A 22,454-nucleotide genomic window follows, 5' to 3' on the forward strand; every position below is an offset into this window, starting at 1 on the left:
TTACTTTCAGTATCTACTTTTATGCAAGAGTCAAAGTTTTTCTCTCTATTCCTTTTTATTTTTCTCTTTTGGCAAGTATCATGTGGTGAGGAAAGATAGGCACATATGTCAAGTTGAATATGGGTAGCATGAGTTATTATTGTTGACATCACCCTTGAGATGAACACGTTGGGAGGCAAAACAATAAGCCCCTATCTTTCTATGTGTCTGTTGAAATGTTTTGCTCATGTGTACAAGGTGAGTGTTAGCAATCATAAAAGACTATGATGGTTGAGTATGTCGAGCTCTTACTTAAACTCCGTTGAATAAGTTGAATTGCAATTGCTTGGTGACTAAGAACAAAGGTTGTTGAATTTCAAGAGAATTCATTGTTTGGACCTCAACATGTGAATTGGTTACCACTATAACATGAGAAGTTTTATAAGAAAGAATTGTTGTTATGATGCTAGGAAAAGTGATTGAAATTATCATTGATCAAATTTGTGCACTTTGCTAGCATTCACACTTCATAAATTATTTCTTTTATCATTTATCTACTTGAAGACAGTAGGAATTAAGCTTGGGGATGCTGATACGTCTCCAACGTATCTATAATTCATGAAGTATTCATGCCAATATATTATCATTCTTGGATGTTTTACAATCATTTCATAGCAACTTTATATCATTTTTGGGACTAACCTATTGACCCAGTGCCTAGTGCCAGTTACTGTTTTTTGCTTGTTTTTTACATCGCAGAAAATCAATATCAAACGGAGTCCAAACACCACAAAACTTTTCGTGGACTTTTTATGGACCGGAAGGAACCCAATGGGCCAGAGCTGCACCTGGGGGGGGGCCTAGGGGGCACAACCCACCAGGGCGCGCCAGGGCCCCCTGTTGCGCCCAGGTGGGTTGTGCCCACCTCGGTGGCCTCCCGCGCCCCCTATTTGCTCTATAGATTTCTAAATATTCCGAAACCCCATGGGGTTAACTTAGATCAGAAGTTCCGCCGCCGCAGGGCTTCATAGGCACCGAAAACCAATCTAGACTCGTCCCGGCACCCTACTGGAGGGGGGAATCATCTTCGATGGCCATCATCATCATCTTGGCGGTCACCACGATGAGGAGGGAGTAGTCCACCCTCGGGGCCGAGGGTTTGTACCAGTAGCTATGTGTTTAATCTATCTCTCTCTCTCTCTCGTGTTCTTGAGATTTCACGATCTTGATGTATCGCGGGCTTTGTTAATATAGTCGAATCATATGGTGTTTTCCCCTCTCTATCTTGTTGAGATGAATTGAGTTTTTCCCTTTGAGATCTTGTTGTCATCGGATTGAATACTTTCATTGATTTGAGAACACTTGATATATGTATTGCAATTGAATACTCGTGGTGACAATAGGGTATCGTATTGATTCACTTGATATATGTTTTGGCACTCAACTTGCGGATTCCCGCGGTGACTTTGGGGTAATCTATGCATTGGGGTTGATGCACGTTCTTGTCTTTGTTTCTCCGGTAGAAATCTTGGGGCACTCTTTGTAGTTCTTTGTGTGGATTAAGTATTATGAATATGAATATGCTTTGGTGTTATTCTAGTATGAACTCTAGGATAGATTGAACAGAAACAATAGCTTTGTGTTATTTTAGTACGAACTCTTGAATAGATCGATTGGAAAGAATAGCTTTGAGGTGGCTTCGTACCCTACAAACAATTCCTATCTTTTGTTCTCCGCTAATAGGAACTCGGGAGTGATTCTTTGTTACACTTTGAGGGATAATCATATGATCCAACTATGTTAGCATTGTTGAGAGATTGCACTAGCGAAAGTACGGACCCTAGGCCTCATTTTTAAGCATTGCAATACCGTTTTTGTGCCCGTTTACTATTTGATACCTTGCTGTTTTTATTTATTCAGATTATAAAAATATTTTCTACCATCCATATTACACTTTTATCACCATCTCTTCACCGAACTAGTGCACCTATACAATTTGCCATTGTATTGGGTGCGTTGAGGAACACAAGAGATTTCTTGTATTTGGTTGCAGGGTCGTTTCAGAGAGACCATCTTCATCCTACACCTCTCATGAATTGATAAACCTTAGGTCATCCACTTGAGGGAAAATTGCTACTGTCCTACAAAACTCTGCGCTTGTAGGCCCAACACGTGTCTACAAGAATAACGTTGCATAGTATACATCAGTGGCCCAGGCGTGTTTTCCCTTTGCGCCGGAGCCCCGAGCGCCCCCCAGTGCGTTGGGTTCGGCTTGCGATCGCCGGGCCAAATAACGGGCTGAGCCGGCGGATTTCGACATCTTGGGGGCGCGAGTGGGGGTTTTTTTCGGCGCTGGCACGTAAAAAGGCGCCTGGGGGCCTGTTGGGGGCGTGGTTCGAGATGCTCTAACTGCAGTTCAAATTCGAGGTAGTAATCACATCGCCACATCTCCACCTTCTTGTGCATGCTCTATGTAATCTAGTATGGAATTTTTTACCCTAGTATTCTAATTGTTTTTCCTATGGACTTTGATTGATCTAGGCCATGGAACAATAATTTCATGCGGGCTCGTCAGGTCATCCGTTAGACGTAAAATGTATCAACTGTAGCTGCAAAGTAGTCTCCCAAGGTCTTCCATTCAGAGAGAAATTAATTTAGATAAATTGCCTTATGATTCAACTTATAAAAGAGAAATTGCGAGTCTAAAGTTATTTGTGGAGACAAATGAGCACGTTTTTTTTACTTTGGCGTTTATCAAATCTAAAGCTAGTGTTCATATTGCCAGTTGTCACAACATCTGTGGAGAGATGCTTTTAAGCTATGAATGTTGTCAAGAAAAAGTTGGGTAATGAAATGAGTGGCCAGTTCATGAGTAATTGTCTAATTTGCTATGTGGAGAAAGACATATCTTCTACCATTAGTAATGATGATGTGTTCGAATGGAAGATCAAAAGGGATGCCAATGGAGTGACTTTACATGATTCTTTCACATGATTGTACTTCTATTTTAAGCTTTTCAACCTAACTTGTTATTTTCTTCAATGATTTTAGGAAGACAGAAGTTGTACCTGAAGCTAAGAGGTTATTTTGGAATTACTCAAGTGATTTTATAATTTCATCAAATCGGTATGTCTTTCATCTTTGAATTTTAATATAACACCTACTTGTGATAAGTAATATCATATTCCTATTCATTATGATTTCTTTGAGTGCTATAATCTTGTTGTGATATGGCGTAAATTTGGACCTGGTTCAAACCAAATTTGCACAACTAGTCAACGAGTGAACCCAATGGCTAAATTTTCTGGCTCCTCCCCTGAGCGAGATGCAAGTCATGTAATAGCATAGGTGGATGAGGAGAGTAGCTTGTACGCTCTTTATATTCAAACTTGTTGTTCTTCTCCTACCAATGTTAATGAATCAACACACAAAGCTCTTGCGTATTCTGAAAAAAACACTACTACTAACCCTTTTCTCTCAACAGGTTGAAATAGTTCTCTTTGATGCCCAACTTTGGATGTCCATTTCACTAGATCTTTCTACAAGCAGCCAAGGTTACTTATCATGATATTGAATCCATTGATCATTCTTACTACAAAAACCTTAAGTGGATGCATGAGCTGTGTATTTCTGTGCGTGTTTATGTCTACCGTTGACAGTCCACATGTGGCATATTATGATATAACTGATGTCCTGGACCTCAGTTAGTCATAAGTTTTTTGTAACCTCCTTACACATACAAACATTCTTTCGCTGCAAAAATTATTTAATGTTCCAGCGAACAACTTCTTTATTTGCCATGTTTTCTTCTACTAATTCGTTATGTGCATTTTTTCTCTTACGAGTTTGTTATGTAATTTCAAGCCGGTGTATTACCATACACCCGATACTTTGCTTGGCTTCTTCCACAATTCACAAACCTCACCATTCCCACGAATGGCTCGCCCATTAAATTTCCCTCCACCCAACATGGACAACCTAGTATGGAAGATTTGCACGTTGTTGGGGTTCTCCCACATTTGGGTTCATTTTTTACACCGCGAGCAGCGAAGGCAAGGAACCCTAATCCCAATCCGAACCCTCAAAAACATTTTATACATTTTCTATACATGTTAAACATATTTAAAGTACGCAATTAACAATTTTCAGAGTAAATGTTTTGATGTCTATATTTTTCGTATACATCAAGAACATTTTTTATACACATTTTTATTGCATGTCTATATTTTTCCTATACACATTTATACACTGCAAGAGCATGCAAATTTGAAGAAAAAATACGAATTTCAAAAGAAGTTTGTGGATTTGGATATTTTTGCGTGTTTAAAAAAACACAAATTTGAAAAGTGGGTTCCTCAGATTTGCAAAAAGTTTGCGGATTTAAAAAAAAAATTCATGGATTCAGAAAAGGCTCATGAATTTGAATAACTATTTGTATTTGGAAAATATTTGTGAATCTAGAATTCAATTGTTTCTCCTACTTTTAAAAAGTCCGTGAATTTGAAAAAAGGAAAACAGAAAAGTGGAAAAGAAAAACCGCCCCGAAAAAAACCTGTGGAAACCTTCTACCCGTGAGATGAGAAAAACAAAAACCGATGCGGACGTGTATAATGCAAACAAAAAGTATTTCTTATACACGGGTCGGGCTGGGCCGTTCCAAGCTTGTACCGGCGCTTATAAGGCGGAACAACCGGCACCCTTAGGGCATCTCCAGCCGTTGGCCCCCCAGGGGCGTCTAAAAGCGCCGCCTGGGGGTGAGCCGGTGCAAAAAATGGCCCTGGGGACGAGTCGGTCCTCAGCCGTCAGCCCTCAGGGCCACCCTCGGGCGCGTATTAAAATAAAAAAAGGACCGTTCGGCGAAGTTATGATAAAAACTAGTTAAATTTCGGCCAAGCATGGCAAATTTCGGTGAAATTCGCGCATTTTCATTACATTAACCTAATCTAAAAAAGAAAGGGGCTGAAGTCGTCGCCGCCGTCGCCGCCATCGTCGTCGTCGGCCTTCTCCTCCTTGACGCGAGCGCCCCTGCTGGACCCCTGCCCGGCGTCACCATGGCGGACTGGCGGCGGTGCGTCGTCGTTGTCGTCACTGTCACATAAGACGACGGCCCTGTCTTCATCGCGGCCGCGTCGGCGCTCCTCGAAGTGGCGCCGGGCGGCGCGCTGGCGCTCCTTCTCCTTCTCCCGGCGCGCCTTCTCCATCGCAATGGAGTCCTGGCGCGCCCACTCTAGGGCCGCGTCATCGTCGAACTCCGTCTTCACACGCGCCAGCCCCGGCTCCGCCTTCACCGGCGCCAGCCCCGGCTCCGCCTTCACCAGCGCCAGCCCCGGTTCCATTTTTGGCTTGACGAAGCGCGGAGGAGCCGACGAGGAGGAGGCGCGCCGGCCGCCCTCGTTGATGACGATGCCGACGCTGCGAGTGCGCCGACCGATTGGCGTCTCCGTCGTGGGCTCGGCCTTGACGCCGAGAAGCGCCGGAGAACCGGAGGAGTGGGAAGATGAGCGAGAGGAGGAAGACGAGGAGGAGGCGAACCTCCTTGCCGCCCATGCGCGTCGGTGTTGCGACGGGGCGGCCCCTGTCGCAGGATAGGTCAACGGCGGGTTGTTGCCGCCGTCGAGGTACGCCAGCACGCCATCAAGCGTGCGACCGGGGACGCCCCACCATAGGTGGACGCCCCTCGCTGTTCTTCACGCTGCCAACCACCGATGCGCCGTTGGTGGAGGCCAGGCACTGCTGCTGGCGGCGCTGGAAGTACGCCGCCTAAGCTGCGTGATTGCCGGCGGCGTACTGGAGGAGGGAGTGCTCGTCGGCGGCCAGGGAGGCACGCGCGACCTCGACCTCCTCGGCGAAGTACCTGGGCTTCATCACGGCGTCGGGTAACGGGGGAACGGGCACTCCCCCGTCGCTGAGCCGCCACCCCGTCGGCCTGGCGCGCATGTCCGGCGGCGCCGGGATGTTCGCCTGGAACAGGAGCCAGGACTCCTGTTCGCGGAGCGAACGACGGCCGAAGCCGTTCGCCGCCGCCTCGTCTCTGGGGAAGCGCTCTGTCATGGCGACGGGCTCGGCGGTGGTAGAGAGGAAGAGAGGGGCTGCCGGTGGCGCTCGGGAGAGGAAGACGGAGACGGAGAGAGAGGGGCTGGGCGGCGGCGAGGGGCGAGTCTGGTGTGGGCACAGGCGACTGAGAGATCGCCGGCCGGCTTTTATAGCCGCTCCGTGCCCGTGTGTACGCGTGCGAGGGAGGGGAGGCGTCGGCGCGCCGTCCCGTGACGCGCCGCCCGTGAGGAATCAATGGCAAGGCTAACCGGCGGCAGCCTTGCCATTGATTCCCCGCGGGAACCGAGGCAGTTGGGGGAAGACGAGCCGCCGTGTCCCTGACGCGGCTGCCCCGCGGCGTTTTCGTGCCAAAACAGTTCGCCCCGGCGCCCCCGGGCGCACCCCGGCGTGCCGGGTTCGGCCTGGGTCCGCCGGCGCTGTTTTTGACCCAGGCCGGCAAAAATCGGGTTTCTAGGGACGCGATTGGGCCGTTTTTTCGAGCCCGGCGCAAAAAAAACACATGGGAAGGCCTTGCTGGGCGCGGCTGGAGATGCCCTTAAACCCGACGAAAGAAACAAAAAAAGCGGCGGCGTCAGAAGGGGATCGAGCGAGCAGGAACCCTAAATCCCAATCGGAACCCTCAGGGGATCCGTCGGCGGCGGAAGGTACGTCGTCGTATAATTTGCTATGCACATCTCTCGATTGATTGATTGATTGATTGATTGATTGATTGATTTCCCTTACGTCGTGTGTATCTATTGTATTGCTAGTGCTAGCTAGGATTAGGATTGGAGAGGCTCGGCGGGGATCAGGCCATGGCCACGGCGCTTCGCCACGCGGCGAGGAGGTTCGGAACCAGAGCGGCGGCGGAGGCGGAGGCGGAGGCTATCATTGAGCGTAGTCCGCTGTACACTAGCACACGGATCGTCGATTCCACCACAGGCCGTGTACGTACTGCAAAATCAACATCCTCCCCCGCCTCCCCTCCCAAGCTTTGCTAATACTAGTAATACAGGAGTACAGCTTTGCTATCTAGAAATATCATACAAGAGCCAATAGATGCATTATGATGATGATTCTGGCCGGCCAATGCCTTTGCTAATGTACGCACTGCCTGCCGCAGGACCTCACGCCCAATCAGAGGAAAGATGCCATCTTCCGCTTGGCTCAAATCCATGCCCAGAAAGAGGACCTCTACAACACAATCGCTGCCTGGCAAGCTGACTACACTGCTAAGGGCAATGTAGTGACCCGGAAAAACAACCTTTTGCTCAAACAACTCTCTCAGCATGTCAAACCTAGACCCGATGACCCCCGCTGGTATCTCTCTCCCCCCTTCACCTCACCTAATAATGCATATATTAAAACAAAAACAATAACCTTTTTCTTTTTTATCTATTCAGGGCAAAATCCCCTGATTAAACCGTTACTAGCACCCTTATCAAGCATTTTAGAAAAAGACATCCACTACATGATTTAAAAGGATCTATTAAAACTTGGAGCTGCAATTCAATAAACTGATTGGCCTAAACTTTCTCATGGCCTTCCTTAGGAATTAGTGTCGGCATGGTAAAATCCACCCTACCAATCATTTATGTATCCCATGTTCTTGTTTTTATTGCTACCACCTACCAGTTAACTGTATCACCTGATCTGCAGGCGCTCAAGTCAGCGGGCAGTATACTTTAATGATTTCCTCAAATTCACGGGGGCAGTTTTGATCGGCAAAATGGCAGGAGATGCCTTTAGTCATTACAAGGCAAAACAAGATCATGATGGCCACAAGGGATCAAGCTAGCTTGCTGCATACAAGTCAACTAGTTAGTACCTGGTCTTGCAGAGAACCAAATCATAAGTCATGTCTGCTAGCTAGCTTCTTATCACAATTGTTAGAATGTTGTGAATGTGCCTACCGCTGTTGTCGTCTCTGTTTAATTATGTTGCCTCCCTCTATCAGTGTGTGTCATATCTGTTTTGCTGATGAGTCAGTCTCGTCGAATTAAATAACTAGCTATTGGTCGCTGTATATATATGTGTTTCCTCTTTCTTGGAACTCAGTGAGCCTTCATGTCTGTTTGCTGTATGTATGTGTTTCTGGTGTCACCTCTGTTTTAATATTGTGTTTGCTTGAGGAGCTTATCTCCCTCTATCTGTGAGTGTGCCGTTTCTCCTGCTTATATTAAATAAGCAGCGCTTATCTTCCTCTATCTCTGAATGTCACTTCTCTTGCTGATTAGTTGGTATCGTCCTGATTAAATAAGTAGATGCCGGTTGCTGTATATATGTATTTCCTCTTGCTTGGAACTTGGCGGTCTTCAAGATATGCTTGGTTTTGCAGTGGTTCTCTTGGGTAGTCTTTGTTTCAGAATTTGTTCTTAGGTTGCCCGCAAAACCTGTGGACCTACTCAGCTTTGGTGTGAACTTGTTCAAGTCAATACTCATCTCAATATTGTGACTGATCCTAATATGCCCTTCTAGCCGGATTTTCCCTTGAGTCTTTACTGTCCACATTCGTGTTTCTAGTCATTTGAACACCGTTAGCACCACAATCAACTCCAGCAGGACATGTTTCAGAGACAGAAACTCCAGATTGCTGAAGATTTCTATAACCAAGCATTTGCTTATACTGAATCACAGGAACACTGTGTTTCCGAAAATCCCTGCTGCAGAAATGACGTGCAGACAATGGGCCCTCCCGTCAATTTCCACTAAATAAACTTCCAAACAGTTTCCTAATAGGCAGAACATTTACGAAAACCAAAACTAAGCAGGCACATGCTTAAGAAGGAACAAAACGGTATTAGGGGGACACTCGACGGCTCACAAACATGACACAATACTTAAGTCTCCCAAGCACAAAGCACAGCATGATTCTTCATGTCGATGGCGCCCACCCATGCTTTTATAAACAAACTTTATCATGCACTCCACATACTATGAGTTACTCACATACTATCTACAAATACTAAGAAACTTGCAATACTTAACTAGAAGGGGCACTCAGTGTTGAAGGTGACTATAAGTTGCTGTCCAGAACCATACGAGGAGATCCTGGAAACGAAGAATTTGGATATGGAGTAGGAGTAAGAATCAATTAAAATTATGAACCTCCCTGGCTCCATTTTCTCATAGAAAAAACGAAACTAGTCAATACAGAGGCCTCGCCCCAAAGCTGCTAAGTTGCTGTCCAGAACCATACGAGGAGATCCTGGAAACGAAGAATTTGGATATGGAGTAGGAGTAAGAATCAATTAAAATTATGAACCTCCCTGGCTCCATTTTCTCATAGAAAAAACGAAACTAGTCAATACAGAGGCCTCGCCCCAAAGCTGCTAAGTTGCTGTCCAGAACCATACGAGGAGATCCTGGAAACGAAGAATTTGGATATGGAGTAGGAGTAAGAATCAATTAAAATTATGAACCTCCCTGGCTCCATTTTCTCATAGAAAAAACGAAACTAGTCAATACAGAGGCCTCGCCCCAAAGCTGCTAAGTTGCTGTCCAGAACCATACGAGGAGATCCTGGAAACGAAGAATTTGGATATGGAGTAGGAGTAAGAATCAATTAAAATTATGAACCTCCCTGGCTCCATTTTCTCATAGAAAAAACGAAACTAGTCAATACAGAGGCCTCGCCCCAAAGCTGCCAGAGCACCGAAAAACACAAAAAGAAAGTAACATGCTAGGTTCTAGGTCTGCAAGACCTTATAAATGCGTTGATTCCACGGTCAAAGGTATCATAATCTGCTTCTAAGGGTCTGTTTGGATGGTTAGTTTTTGGTCTAAATTACTCCCTCCGTAAACAAATATAAAAGCGTTTCTTATATTTCTTTACAGAAGGAGTACAATATAAGAAAAACATAACTGATTTTTTTCCTGGCTATAGATTTAGCGGGGCAAAATATGAGTGAACATCATATGCCATAGTTTTGTCCTCAAGGACAATGGCCTTTTCAGACTTCAGATGCTCCCTGTCGGTTTTTTTAACGTTGCTTAAATTTAGTTATTCCCTGATTACAGGCTTGCAAAGTGGTGGACAAATGATGCCATGATAATACTGTTATGTATAAAGAAGTGGCAGCACATTGCCTTTAGTTCATAAGGTGTAGAAAAGATCCCTTTGAACAGAGAGGAAACACGTAAACCACTTGACATAGGCTGTTCTTCTTTTATTTTCTATTTGCTTACTTGAGAGGTGAGAACCTATAGTTGTATAGCTTAATCTGTTTTCGGACTTCACATGCCCCTCAATTGATAATATAAATCTGTCAGGGAGCATATGGTAGGTGATGAATGCCTTATCATCTCGGATAAGAAATGTTGGTAGTGTAAGCAAAGATAGAAGTTTGGCAAGGACCAAAATGTAAAATGTATTGTGTACTTATCTCTGACAAGGAATGGAGTGTGTGTGTTCGACAGTCTTCCAGAAAATCGCCAGCCCACTTCTCTTGCGAGTTTACGGAGGCGCAAGTGATAATCCGGCGAATCCCAACATGGCATCAGAGCAGGTTGGCGTTCCGGCGGTGGCGGCGTAGTCCCTCGCCGGCAAGGCGGCCGGGCCTGGCGGGGTCAGGAGAAAGAGGAGGCTGCTCTTGCGCGCGCGCGACGCGGAGGAGGAGGCGGCTGTGGGCGCGTTCTGGGCGAGCTGGCTGCAGAGTAGGAGGCGCAGGAGGTGCTGCGGGAACTGTTGAGTGTTGGTCTGCTGTCCTGCTGCTGATTGACCAAGGAGAAGGGCAGCTGCTGGTGCATCTGGATCTGCTGCTGCTCTGTGGGGTGTGGCTGCGGCTGCTGCTTGGAAGGGCTCCTATCCTGGCTGCTGCTGCTACTGGTGGAACTGTGTGGCAGAGGAGGAGCAGTGGAGGAGTGTAGAGAAGGTAGAAGGTGAGGTCCCCTTCAACTGTGGCTGCTGGTAGGTTGCAAGGGAGAAGAAAGGGAGGTGCCTGGTGCCTGCTGTGTGTGCGAGCAGAGAAAAGGTGAACTGGTGAGGTAGTGAAGATGAAGATGACTTGTGGCTTCAACAAGTAGAGAAGAGGTGTGTTGCCTAAATCTGAATTTGTTCGTGGGTTGTTGTTGCTGCCTTGGAGTGGAGAGAAGAACAAAGCAGTAGACCAAAGAGCAGTGTGCAATTGAGGCTGTGAAGGTCAGAGTAAGTTTCGATTGGTAGTGGAGTTGTGAGTGATTGTGTGAAGGTGTGCATTCTGGTAGTGGAAGGCCAGGGAATTTGCAGCGTTATGGATGGAAAATATCAGGCTCTGTTTTCCGGGATTGGTAAGCAAAGGGACGATGGTTCAGGTAGAGGTAAAGGATGTGGTAGTGGTACTGCAAAATCATGGCAGCGAGAGGGGGATTGGTTGTGTCCAAATACAAGATGTGAGAATGTAAATTTTGCATTCCGAGGTGTCTGTAATCGCTGTCGGGCAGCACGTCCTACTGATGTTAGTGCAATGGGGACAACTAAAAATGATGGAAAATCTCAGACTATTACTGTCGAAATGACTACTGATGAGTTGAAGAAGTGGCTTCGGTTCAAGGAAGGAATCATTGATGAAAGGTCAACAACCAAGATATTTGCTACATCTGCTAACCCATGTGGTAATACTTCGAAATTTGTGAAAGGAAGTTATTTTGAGACTGGTACACAGTGGTTAATAGACTCTGGTGCGTCTAAACATATGGCCGGTTCATATAAGGATTTCTGCAGTTATACTCCTGATTTTACAGGGCAAAATGTTAGACTTGCTGATGGTTCTAGCCAGAGTATTAAGGGAGTAGGCACAGTTAAATGTTGCCCAAATATGACTCTATCATCTGTTTTACATGTTCCCTCATTCCCAATCAATTTGCTATCCATCAGCTGCATTACAGGAGAACTTAATTGTGCTGTAATCTTCTTCCCAACATGGTGTTTATTCCTGGAACTTGGGACTTGGAAAATCCTTGGGACAGGAATTATGCGAGGTGGTCTATACTACTTGGATGATGATATGGCACCTATGGCTGCTGCTGTGCTATCTCAGTCACCATTTCTTCTTCATCATCGCAGGCTGGGACACATATCCTTTAACACCCTGGGTCAGTTGTGTCCTAATCTCTATAATAAAATTTGCAAAGAAAGTCTAGTATGTGATGCTTGTCAGTATGGGAAGCTAACCCGTAGTATATATACTTCATCTGATCACAAAAGTATGGTGCCATTTCAAACTATCCACTCAGATGTGTGGGGTCCTAGTGGGGTGTGGTCACTTTATGGATACAAATCTTTCGTTACATTTATTGACTGTTGCACTAGGACTAGTTGGGTTTATGTACTAAGAAATAAAAGTGACGTGTTTGAATGCTTTAAGGATTTCCACAACCTAATCAAGAATCAATATGATGCACGGGTGAAAATATTTCGAACTGACAATGGTACAGAATATGTAAATAACCAATTTGATGAGTATCTGTCAAGCTTTGGGATTATCCATCAAACTAGTTGCCCAGGTACTTCCCAGCAGAATGGGTTGGCTGAAAGGAAGAACAGACATCTCTTAGAAATCACCCGGTGTATCATGTTAGCTATGAATGTTCCTAAATATTTGTGGGCTGAAGCTGTGATGACAGCGGCTTATTTGATGAATAGAATGCCATCCCGGGTGCTCAATAACAAGACACCGCTTGAGTGTCTAACTGGTGAAACCACATATGTTGTGCCACCAAAGGTATTTGGATGTGTATGTTTTGTGAGGGATCATAGACCATCAGTTGGCAAGTTTGACCCTAGAGCAGTGAAATGTGTATTTGTGGGATACTCTGGAAAACAAAAGGGTTATAAATGTTGGTGCCCATCAGAGAAACGGATGTTTGTGAGCATGGATGTAGTGTTCAGGGAGCATGAACCTTTCTATGGGGAATCAGTAGATTTAATTGATGTTTTTCCTGATTTATATGTTAATGATGCTACAGATCTGGACAACGAGATAGGGGGAGATAAAGGTGAAGAATATAATGGAGCAGCATCCAGGAATATGATTGTTGAAGTGATTCCAGCTGCAGATATGTATGACGATGAAGATGAAGGTACATCAGAAGCTGAACAGAAACGGACACAGGGGGAGCTACGAGATGAATCAAATGAAGCTGTTAAGTGGCTTAAACCAAATGAAGAACAAGAAGTTCAGGTGTATAAAAGGAGACAGTGGCCTAAACCAAATGAAGAACAAGAAGTTCAGGTGTATAAAAGGAGAAACCGATCTGAGAAGGAAGTTATTCCATCTAGGTGTGATCATGAAGCTCAAGAAGCTCCTGCAATACAAGCACAAGAAACCTTGCCAAGTGTGACACAATCAGATGTGCATGAGTCATCTCCTCAAGTTGATGAGTTAGATATTCCTATCGCTCGCAGAAAGCAGCCACGTTCCACTGCAGGGAAGTTACCATCAAATCTATCTCAATATGATATTTCTAATTATGTCTCATATGTATCATTGGGCTCCCAATATAAATCATTTATAGATGCACTAGATTCCACTCTACCTATACCACGTGATTGGCAGGAGGCGAAACAATATCCGGAGTGGAGAGCTGCTATGATAGAGGAGATGACAGCACTTGATAAAAATAATACTTGGGTACTCACTACTCTTCCTCCTAATAAAAGGGCTGTTGGTTGTAAATGGGTATTTACTGTAAAACAAAATTCAGAGGGAAAAGTAGAAAGATATAAAGCCAGGTTAGTGGCAAAGGGGTATAGTCAGACTTATGGAGTGGACTATGATGAGACCTTCGCACCAGTGGCGAAAATGAACACCATTAGGGCTCTCATATCTATAGCTGCAAATAATAAGTGGAGGTTATTTCAAATGGATGTTAAAAATGCTTTTCTTCATGGAGATTTGAAAGAAGAGGTTTATATGGAGATTCCCCCTGGGTTTGGTACACAAGAAACAGAGGGTAAAGTGTGTAGGCTGAAAAGGTCTCTATATGGTTTGAAACAGTCACCTAGAGCATGGTTTGGACGACTTAGAAAGGAGATATGCTCTATTGGTTATCGACAAAGCAATGCAGATCACACCCTTTTCTTTAAGTACCAGAGTGGCAAGATTGTCATCCTTATTGTGTATGTTGATGATATTGTGATCACAGGCAATGATGATGATGGGATAGCATTCCTAAAGAAGATGTTGGCCAAGTCATTTGAAGTTAAGGATCTGGGTTTTCTCCATTATTTCTTGGGAATTGAGGTTGCATATGGATCACAAGGCATTTACTTATCGCAAAGAAAATATGTACTTGATTTACTCGCTGAAACTGGCATGCTAAATTGTAGACCAGCGACAACTCCAATTGAGCAGAACCATCGTATTCGAGCAGATTCTGGTGATCCTGTGGACAAACATCAATATCAAAGGTTAGTTGGTCGGTTAATTTATTTATCACACACTAGGCCAGACATTGCCTATGCTGTTAGCTTGGTGAGCAGATTTATGCATGACCCGAGATCAAGTCATTTAGATGTTGTGCACAGAATAGTAAGATATCTTAAAGGTTGTCCGGGAAGAGGGATTCTATTTTCTAATCATGGACACTTAAAAGTAGAGGGTTTTACTGATGCTGATTGGGCTGGGTGCCTAGACGATAGAAGGTCTACATCTGGCTACTGTGTTTTCGTTGGTGGTAATCTTGTTAGTTGGAGGAGCAAAAAACAAAGTGTGGTGGCACGATCTACTGCTGAAGCAGAGTTTAGATCCATGGCTTCAGGACTATGTGAATTGATGTGGTTGAGGATACTATTATCTGAACTTAGGCTTTTTGATGGAGGACCACTGCAACTTTTTTGTGATAACCAGGCTGTAATCAAGTTAATACACAATCCAGTCCAGCATGATAGAACTAAACACATCGAAATTGATAGACATTTCATAAGAGAAAAGCTAGACGAGGGACTTCTCCAAGTTGACTTTGTTAGATCTGAAAATCAACTTGCAGATGTATTAACAAAGGGTGTTAGTGTTGTATCTTTTGAAAAACTATGTAGCAAGATGGGGCTCATAAATATATTTGCCCCATCTTGAGGGGGAGTGTTGGTAGTACCTGTAAGCAAAGATAGAAGTTTGGCAAGGACCAAAATGTAAATGTATTGTGTACTTATCTCTGACAAGGAATGGAGTGTGTGTGTTCGACAGTCTTCCAGAAAATCGCCAGCCCACTTCTCTTGCGAGTTTACGGAGGCGCAAGTGATAATCCGGCGAATCCCAACAAGAAACCTCAGTTGAATGCAAGTAAGCCTACCCTTACTTCCTTAAACAAACTCTTGCCTCCTTAAGTTTGTGCAATTTCAGTCTGCTTTTAAACTATGAGTAACAGTTCTTCCTTCATGTTCGGTTAAAAATAAATAAAAAACCATGCTGTACTACAAAGATAAATGCATGTGTATTGCTGATAACCTATTTTGAAAAGTTAATTAACTATATGTCAGCTGCATATGACACGCTCTGAAAACCAGGATGTAGTGTCATGGTGTTTAATTCATTGTAGAGTTGGACTACGTGATTGTACAATCTATTATCCGCTCCTTAAAATTTCCATGTCCATCCTGTGAGATGGATTCAGGTTGGATTTTACATGTATCTTTCTAATTGATCAAGCTGCATATTTTAAATACATCAATATGTTTTTCCCACCAGTTGGCCACCCATGCCTCTTTTACATGTATCTTTCTAATTGATCAAGCTGTATCCACCTTTGCCTAGCATTAGATAAAGGATCCAGGTTTTTGCTGTCGAGGTTGTGCCTATTAGTGATGTACAATCAGCAATTACTCTGCTCTTGATACATACCCATTCTTGTGCAGTGTCAATGTTATCTCCTTTATGTGACTTTTGGTCCGCACTTTGGTATCCACTAACATGAGAATTAGGAATATGCTTGCTTGCACAATATGCAACTACTTTTTTGCTCTGAATTCAGGACATACGCATGTTGGTTACTACTTTCTGATTTTTTAGTGCTCATCCATGTCATATACGTATCAAATAGGCAGCAGGGAAAAGGTGGACATATTTTGCTTCAGTTTGCTCTACAAAATTCAATAAATGCAATTTAATAGCTTGTTGTTCTCTTCCATGGTCGGAGTTTTGTACTGTAGAAAGTAAAGTAACTTGTATTGACATGTTTATGTAGGACTTAAAATATTTTACTTCTTGAAGATATTCAGTTGCATTTTGCAAATCTCTGTTCACTTGCTCAAAGCTTACGTGGCAAACTATTTTGGTTAGTATGTGTTGGCATCCATAGTGGGAATCTTTTTAAGTGATAACACAAATTGACGTTGATTGATAGCATCCATAGTTACCGATGTTTGGTTTTAACTTTTTTTAGGGAGTGTTTGGTTTTAACTAGCATGCCTTCTCCTTGCTAGAGGCTGCTGTTTTTCCGTGTACACACTGTAAATTGCTATCTTGTATATTTATCAATGTTTTAAATAGCGGGCTATGGAAAATAGCGGCGGGCCTCCAAATCAGCTACAACGGAGCTATAGCGGGCTATTTGTGAAGGCGGTCATTTAGCGGCACTTTGCTAAAAAGGCTATAGCGGGAGTGAATTGCAAAAAACCACCACATTTGAGGCTTCATCTGCGGAAAACCACCAGGTCGCTAATCATTTGCAAAAAACACCGCGCATTCAGTAAACATTTTGCAAAAAGCACTGAACAGGTGATTTAGCCCATTTAATCACTTTCTGACATGTGGGGCCGGAATGTAAGGAGCTGACTTGGCAAAATAATCACACACAGACCCCTAGTAGATTAAAAAAAAAGCAATCAGCCCCCTGGACCATGGCCGGCAGAGCCCGGCTCCCGTCGCCGCCGCCAGAAGACGCCCGCCGATCGGGCGGTCGCGAAGACGAGGATGAGTCTGTGTAGCAGCGGGTGGGCACACCGGTCGGCGGCCATCTCCGAACCACGAGGGCCAGCAGCGCATTGTCGTCGTCGGGGAGCCGTAGCTCCTGTGCAGCGTCCGCGGCGTGGACTGCATGGAGGCGGCCGCCGGGAGCTCGGCCTTCAAGCCACCGCGGCGCCCGCCGGGATGCTGTGGCCGTGCCTCGGTCTTCTACGAGGGAAGCCCGGCGCCGCTCGACGCCGTGGATGCGGGCCAACCTCCATGCGCTTAAGCGCCTCCTCCTACCCCCCACTCTGCCCTTGCTCGCGCAGCCGCAGCGGAGCGTCCACGCCTGCAGGAGAGCCCCGCAGCCCCGTGCGCACGCGCCACCGAGCCTCGCGCCGCTCCGACCGGACTTCCCCGCAGCTCGCCGTCGCCAGTTCACCGGGCACCACCGTAGCCCCCTCTCCCTCTCCTTCATGCCCCGTCTCTCACGCAGCTCCCCCCTCTCTCTCCAGGACGTTGGCCGAAGCCGGATCCGCCGCCGGCCATTAGCCGCAACCGCCGGGAACAAGCTCCCCTGTACACGCGGGTTATGAGCTCGTACAGGCACGTAGCGCCACGACCATTCCCGGCGAGGGTGGAGCGAGGAAGGAGAGGCTTGATTGCTTTTTTAGATCCAGGGAGGTATATGTCAATTTGTTGCCAAATCAGCTCCTTACATTCCGGCCCACTTGTCAGAAAGTGGTTAAACGGGCTATTTCACTTGATCGGTGCTTTTTGCAAAAGGTTTACTGAATGCGCAGTGATTTTTGCAAATGATTAGCGGCCTGGTGATTTTTCGTAGATGAAACCCCAAATGTGATGGTTTTTTGCAATTCACTCCTATAGCGGGCTATAGCGGCTATTTAAAACTATGATATTTATGGCCCTGATCGGTTTTGAATGGTCGAATGTTTGTGATTCCCAAGATGGGCTCTTGTGTCGCTATGAGTTTGTTAGCTCCATAGCAATCAGGACATGTTCCTCTCCTATTCCACTGTTTGGTTATGTCCTCTGAGTTGTCTGAATTATTTTGGCATACCCAATGTTTTCTGTGAAATCCCTAAAAACTCTATGCTCCTTGGAATTCGAGGCCCTGGAGCACTCCAGGGAGGGCGTGGGGTGGAGCTCAGCTCACGGAGGTGTGGCGTTGTTTGAGGCAGGAACGGTGCCCGGCCCCGGCGGGACATCCCCTTGATGGTGGTAACTTCCTGTTGGGAGGATTTACCAGTGAAGACGACGGTGGGCGTACTTCGATCTGCACCTTGGAAGAGGGAGGAGTTGCACGGACGCGGCAAGGCTACGGGCGAAGCTGGGTGGCGCGGCGCAGCGGTGCCATTGCACGCGGCTGTGTCCGGGGGAGAGGCCGGCCATGCCATGCAGCCTACCTGGGGTGGTGGCCTGGTGGGCTTGCAAGCGTGGGTGGGGCATGGCGGCGCACTTGCCAAAATCATCAAGTACTTTCTTATTGGTCCTCCAATTATTCTCTGTACTGAAGAATCATGCTCATCTGCTGCAGGTTCTTCCGTTACTTTCTCCAACAATTTCGCTTTACATTGATTGATGGTTTTTGAAAAGCCTTTACATTGATGGTTCATGTGTTCAAAGTTTGGATGTCTGAAGTTTGTTGCAATACTGTGTAATCACCAGTTAAAAGTGTGGTTTGGTCTTGATTGTAGAAAGGGAGTTGTTATCTATACAATATTCGTTGACAAAGCTAGCCTTCTTCCCCTGTTCAAGGATTCACAAATCACTTTTTACACTTTTAAAAAGCCCAAAAGGTGTACATGCATGAAACCTCAAAAGCTATTTACCAGTTCGGCAACTATGCCATCCTGCTAATTTCACAGCTTCCTCAGTCGTCACATGAACATATACACTATTTTGCTTTGGCTAGATCTAGATTGGTTAGTTGACCATTTAAGTATGCTTTTTGGATCTTGCTTATCACTCTTATGTCTCAAGGGTTGGTGTCACATTTGTTAGATGTGATCTTAATATGTTACTCTGTCTGTCCCATAATATAAGAGCATTTTCTACACTAGAGAGGGAGGGAGTACCTTCTAATCCTTTTTGTGACGGGCCACTTCAGTTTGATGAGTGTTTTATTTGTCTTAGAATTACAAGGAAAAAAGACTACTTTTATTTGGTAGATATTACTTCAGAATCTTGTTGGCTGAAGAATTCGGTTGAAAAGGTATGTTTGTTTCAGATTTCCCTCATCCATGACAACATGTCATTTAGCTCTTATTCTATTTCCCGCTGTTTGTATTTATTGTTCTTTTTGCCGATGCGAGCATGGATACAGGTGTCCAATTTATCATATGTTTAGCAAATAAGACCATCTATAGTCTTGCGATAGGCAAATCTGGCACCTCAAATACCCGCGGACGCGTCCGTGGACACTGACCAGTTGCACCTTGAATAATGCGATCCACATCCGGACACCTCAATTATCATATCTCAAATTCATGCAACTACGTCGATGCACACACATTGTCCGGCTACTCCATCACTACTAACTAAACATGTCATCTGACTACCAAAATTTGGCATGTTTGGCTATGATGGAGATCATCCACAGCTGCCCTTGCCCTTCCGGCACCCTTGTCGTCCTTCTCGCGAAAGTACCGGTCGAAGACGCAGTAGGGATTGAGCCGGATATGCTCCTCGCCGGAGCCGTCCTCACTGTCATGTCCTCCTTCTCCTCCTTCGGTGGCAGTCCAGCCATGGCACGGACCGTCCGTTTCTGCTCTCGGGCGAGGGTGCGCATGTTCCTCCGCTGCCGTTTCTTCACAATGCTTGCGCGGATGGCTTCCTCCTCTGCGGCCGCCTGCGCCGCTGCATCAGCCGCCTCTATTTCCACCACGATACAGGCCTCAACGGCCCTTATCCTCTCCTTCCCACGGCGGGCTGCCCGTTCCTGATGGGACTCATAGTTTGCCTGACCGGTGATGAGGAAGGCGAGATTTTTTGGCTGCCGGGACCGCGATGATCCAGCCCCAGAGGACTCGAGCGCCCGTTGAGCCGACGCTATGGAGTCATGTCAGACAGATCAGTCAGTTGGCTGGGATCCGTCCTCTCGGGAGCGGCAGAGTGTAATGTGGACCGCCATTGCCTCCTCCAACCCGCACGGGATGACACCCAAGTCGATGGATCCGGACTGGTCAGAGTCTGATTCGCTGTCCGCCATGCGGGGGACGACCGAAAATCGCTGGAGGTGAGCTCGGGTAGTAGAGGGGGTGGGGGAGAGGAGTGTGAAGTGGCTAGGGTTTGATCCGATGAGCAGATGGAGACGAATATACATGGGGTAGGGTGGGCCAGCGTGGGCCGGCTCTGACGTGGCGGACGTGCCCGGGCGCCCCCATATCCGCCCCATAGTTGGACTGGATATGAGGACACTGGACAGCCCGGACGTTTGAGGCGTACGTCTGGGTCGAAATTTTGTGATCGGACGGGCTGCCCGGGCGTTTGAGCAGGGTTTGAAGCGTCCGGCTGTAGATGGTCTAACAAAGCAGAAGAAAACTATTAGTCTTTGCAATTTGTAGTGCAAAGAAATCTTTGCACCTGGTCACATGGTTAGGATATGCTCCTTCTAGCGATAATTTAAATAGACAAAACAGCCTAAATCTTTGCAACTGAGATTTTCGGTAGATGACCTCATCCATCTTTTTTTTATAGCAGCGCCCTCCATCTTTGTAAGCAGCAGGTTATCCACCTGTACGAGCTCGTTGCTTTCATTTCTTGTCTTGAGCTGGGCCCGTCTCTCTCTCTACCTTTTTCTTCTTTTATTTTTTCAATGGACTTGTCTCGCTGCATAGTTTTTTTAGGCTGTTTTGTCTATTTGTTGGGTTTTCTTGTATATTTATTTGTAATTTTTCTTGTTTTATTGACTAACCATCGGGAGGACCAAAACATATTCGCTCACTTGTACACATAAGCTGAAGAAAAAGGTAAACAATGGGAAAAAAAGCTGGAGGAAAAGGACGTACGAGTTGAATCATTTTGTATCATTGAAAAATCCTTTATCTAACAAATGAATAAAAAGCAAACAAAAAGTAGTAAAAAAAGAAAACTGTGTACACTAGTTTTCTAAATTAAGTTGTGCACTAACAACGGAAATGCAACCACATCGTAGTCGACGTGTCTGTGTGATGTGCGCGCGTGCGCAACCAGATGGTGATACTTAAAAAAAGAAAGTGTATAAAAAATAAAAAGACATATTGCACCCATGGTGTGTGTGGTGTTTGTATGTACCGATTGGACAAAAAAAGTTAAGAATTGTTTATGAATTTGAAAAATTGCTCATGAATTCAAGAATTGGTCGTAAATTTGAAAAGAGTTCACAATTTTTAAATTTTTACAAAAATCACATGCTTTAAAAAAGATCACAATTTAAATAAATTTCATGTAAAATGAAAATAAAAAAGAAAGAAAATGCAAGAACATTTAAAAAATTTGTGAAAATGTAACTGAAGACAATGCCCTCTCACCATGAGTTGCAGATGTGTTGGGAGTTATACAATTGTTGTCGGGTTACAACACTTCCAGTTGCATGTCTAGGGATGGACATGCAATTGGCTGACAAACCACGTATCGACCTAGTTGTTGTCGCGCTGTGGGCCACGCAGTTGCTATTGCACTAGGGTCGTGCAGTTTAAGTTGAGTCCCAACACTGGCAGTTGCATGTCTCATGTTGGACATGCAACTGGCCAACAACCCCCTACTAGCTCAATTAGAGTCGCGTTGGGGGCCATCAAGTTGTAGCCGGGTTTCAACACTTGTTGTTGCATCGCCTAGTGATGGACATCAGCTGGTCGACAACCCCCTACTAGCCCAGTTGCAGTTGCGTTAGGGGCATGCGGTTGCAATTGGGTTCCGACACTTGTAGTTGCATGTCTAGTGATGGACATGCAACTAGTCGACAATTCCCCTACTAGCCAAGTTGCAACGGTGTTGGGGTCCATGCAGTTGCAAGTCTGGTGATGGACATGCAACTGGCTGACAGCCCCCTACTAACCCAGTTACAGTCACGTTAGGGGGGCATGCAGTTGTAGTCCAGTTCCAACACTTGCAGTTGCGTGTATAGTGATGAACATGGACGACCAAATATATTTTTCTTTCTTTCCAAATTTGTGTGTGTGTGTCATCCTTACACAGGGGCCATATTAAACTTCTCTATATCATTCCAATTTTATCAAATGTCCCCAAGGAGACAACAATATCCTTTTCAATTTGGCTAAAAAGATAATAAAAAAGAGGTAATAGTATAGACATGGACGACCATAAAAACAAACACACACGTCGATGACACACAAACTCAGTGTCAAGAATGCATGGCTACCGAATCAACTGAGATATCACTAGTTCTCCATCTATCGATAAGATGACAGAATATATATTTTTACGTAAAATGGGGGAAAATATCACAAAAAAGAAATGTGAATAAAAAAGGAACATATAAATGAAATAAAAGTCAAAGTAAGAAAAAAATGGAATATAAAAAGGGAACAAAATAAATGAAAATAGAAAACACGGGAG

At 45.2% G+C, this 22,454-nt stretch overlaps 1 protein-coding gene and 1 pseudogene across 1 annotated transcript; one reads left to right on the forward strand and one right to left on the reverse strand.

Moving 5' to 3' along the window:
* The first annotated feature begins 6,584 nt into the window (after nucleotides 1–6,584).
* On the forward strand, nucleotides 6,585–8,084 carry LOC123106561 (uncharacterized). The gene is made up of 4 exons (XM_044528684.1): nucleotides 6,585–6,677; nucleotides 6,789–6,959; nucleotides 7,136–7,332; nucleotides 7,672–8,084. Exons 2-4 carry the CDS (start codon nucleotides 6,828–6,830, stop codon nucleotides 7,808–7,810), a joined length of 468 nt encoding a protein of 155 aa, XP_044384619.1. The 5' UTR covers nucleotides 6,585–6,677; nucleotides 6,789–6,827; the 3' UTR covers nucleotides 7,811–8,084.
* A 13,936-nt stretch (nucleotides 8,085–22,020) lies between these two features.
* On the reverse strand, nucleotides 22,021–22,130 carry LOC123109133 (uncharacterized; annotated as a pseudogene).
* Nucleotides 22,131–22,454: the final 324 nt, after the last annotated feature.

Source organism: Triticum aestivum, chromosome 5A, assembly GCF_018294505.1.
Source record: "Triticum aestivum cultivar Chinese Spring chromosome 5A, IWGSC CS RefSeq v2.1, whole genome shotgun sequence".
Taxonomy (NCBI): domain Eukaryota; kingdom Viridiplantae; phylum Streptophyta; class Magnoliopsida; order Poales; family Poaceae; genus Triticum; species Triticum aestivum.

Bases quoted from the DNA above. Each gene is read 5' to 3' on its own strand.
- LOC123106561 (XM_044528684.1), top strand. From the start codon at position 6,828: ATGGCCACGGCGCTTCGCCACGCGGCGAGGAGGTTCGGAACCAGAGCG. The intron at 6,960-7,135 runs GTACGTACTGCA...TGCCTGCCGCAG, and splicing joins TCGATTCCACCACAGGCCGT to GACCTCACGCCCAATCAGAG. The intron at 7,333-7,671 runs GTATCTCTCTCC...CCTGATCTGCAG, and splicing joins AGACCCGATGACCCCCGCTG to GCGCTCAAGTCAGCGGGCAG.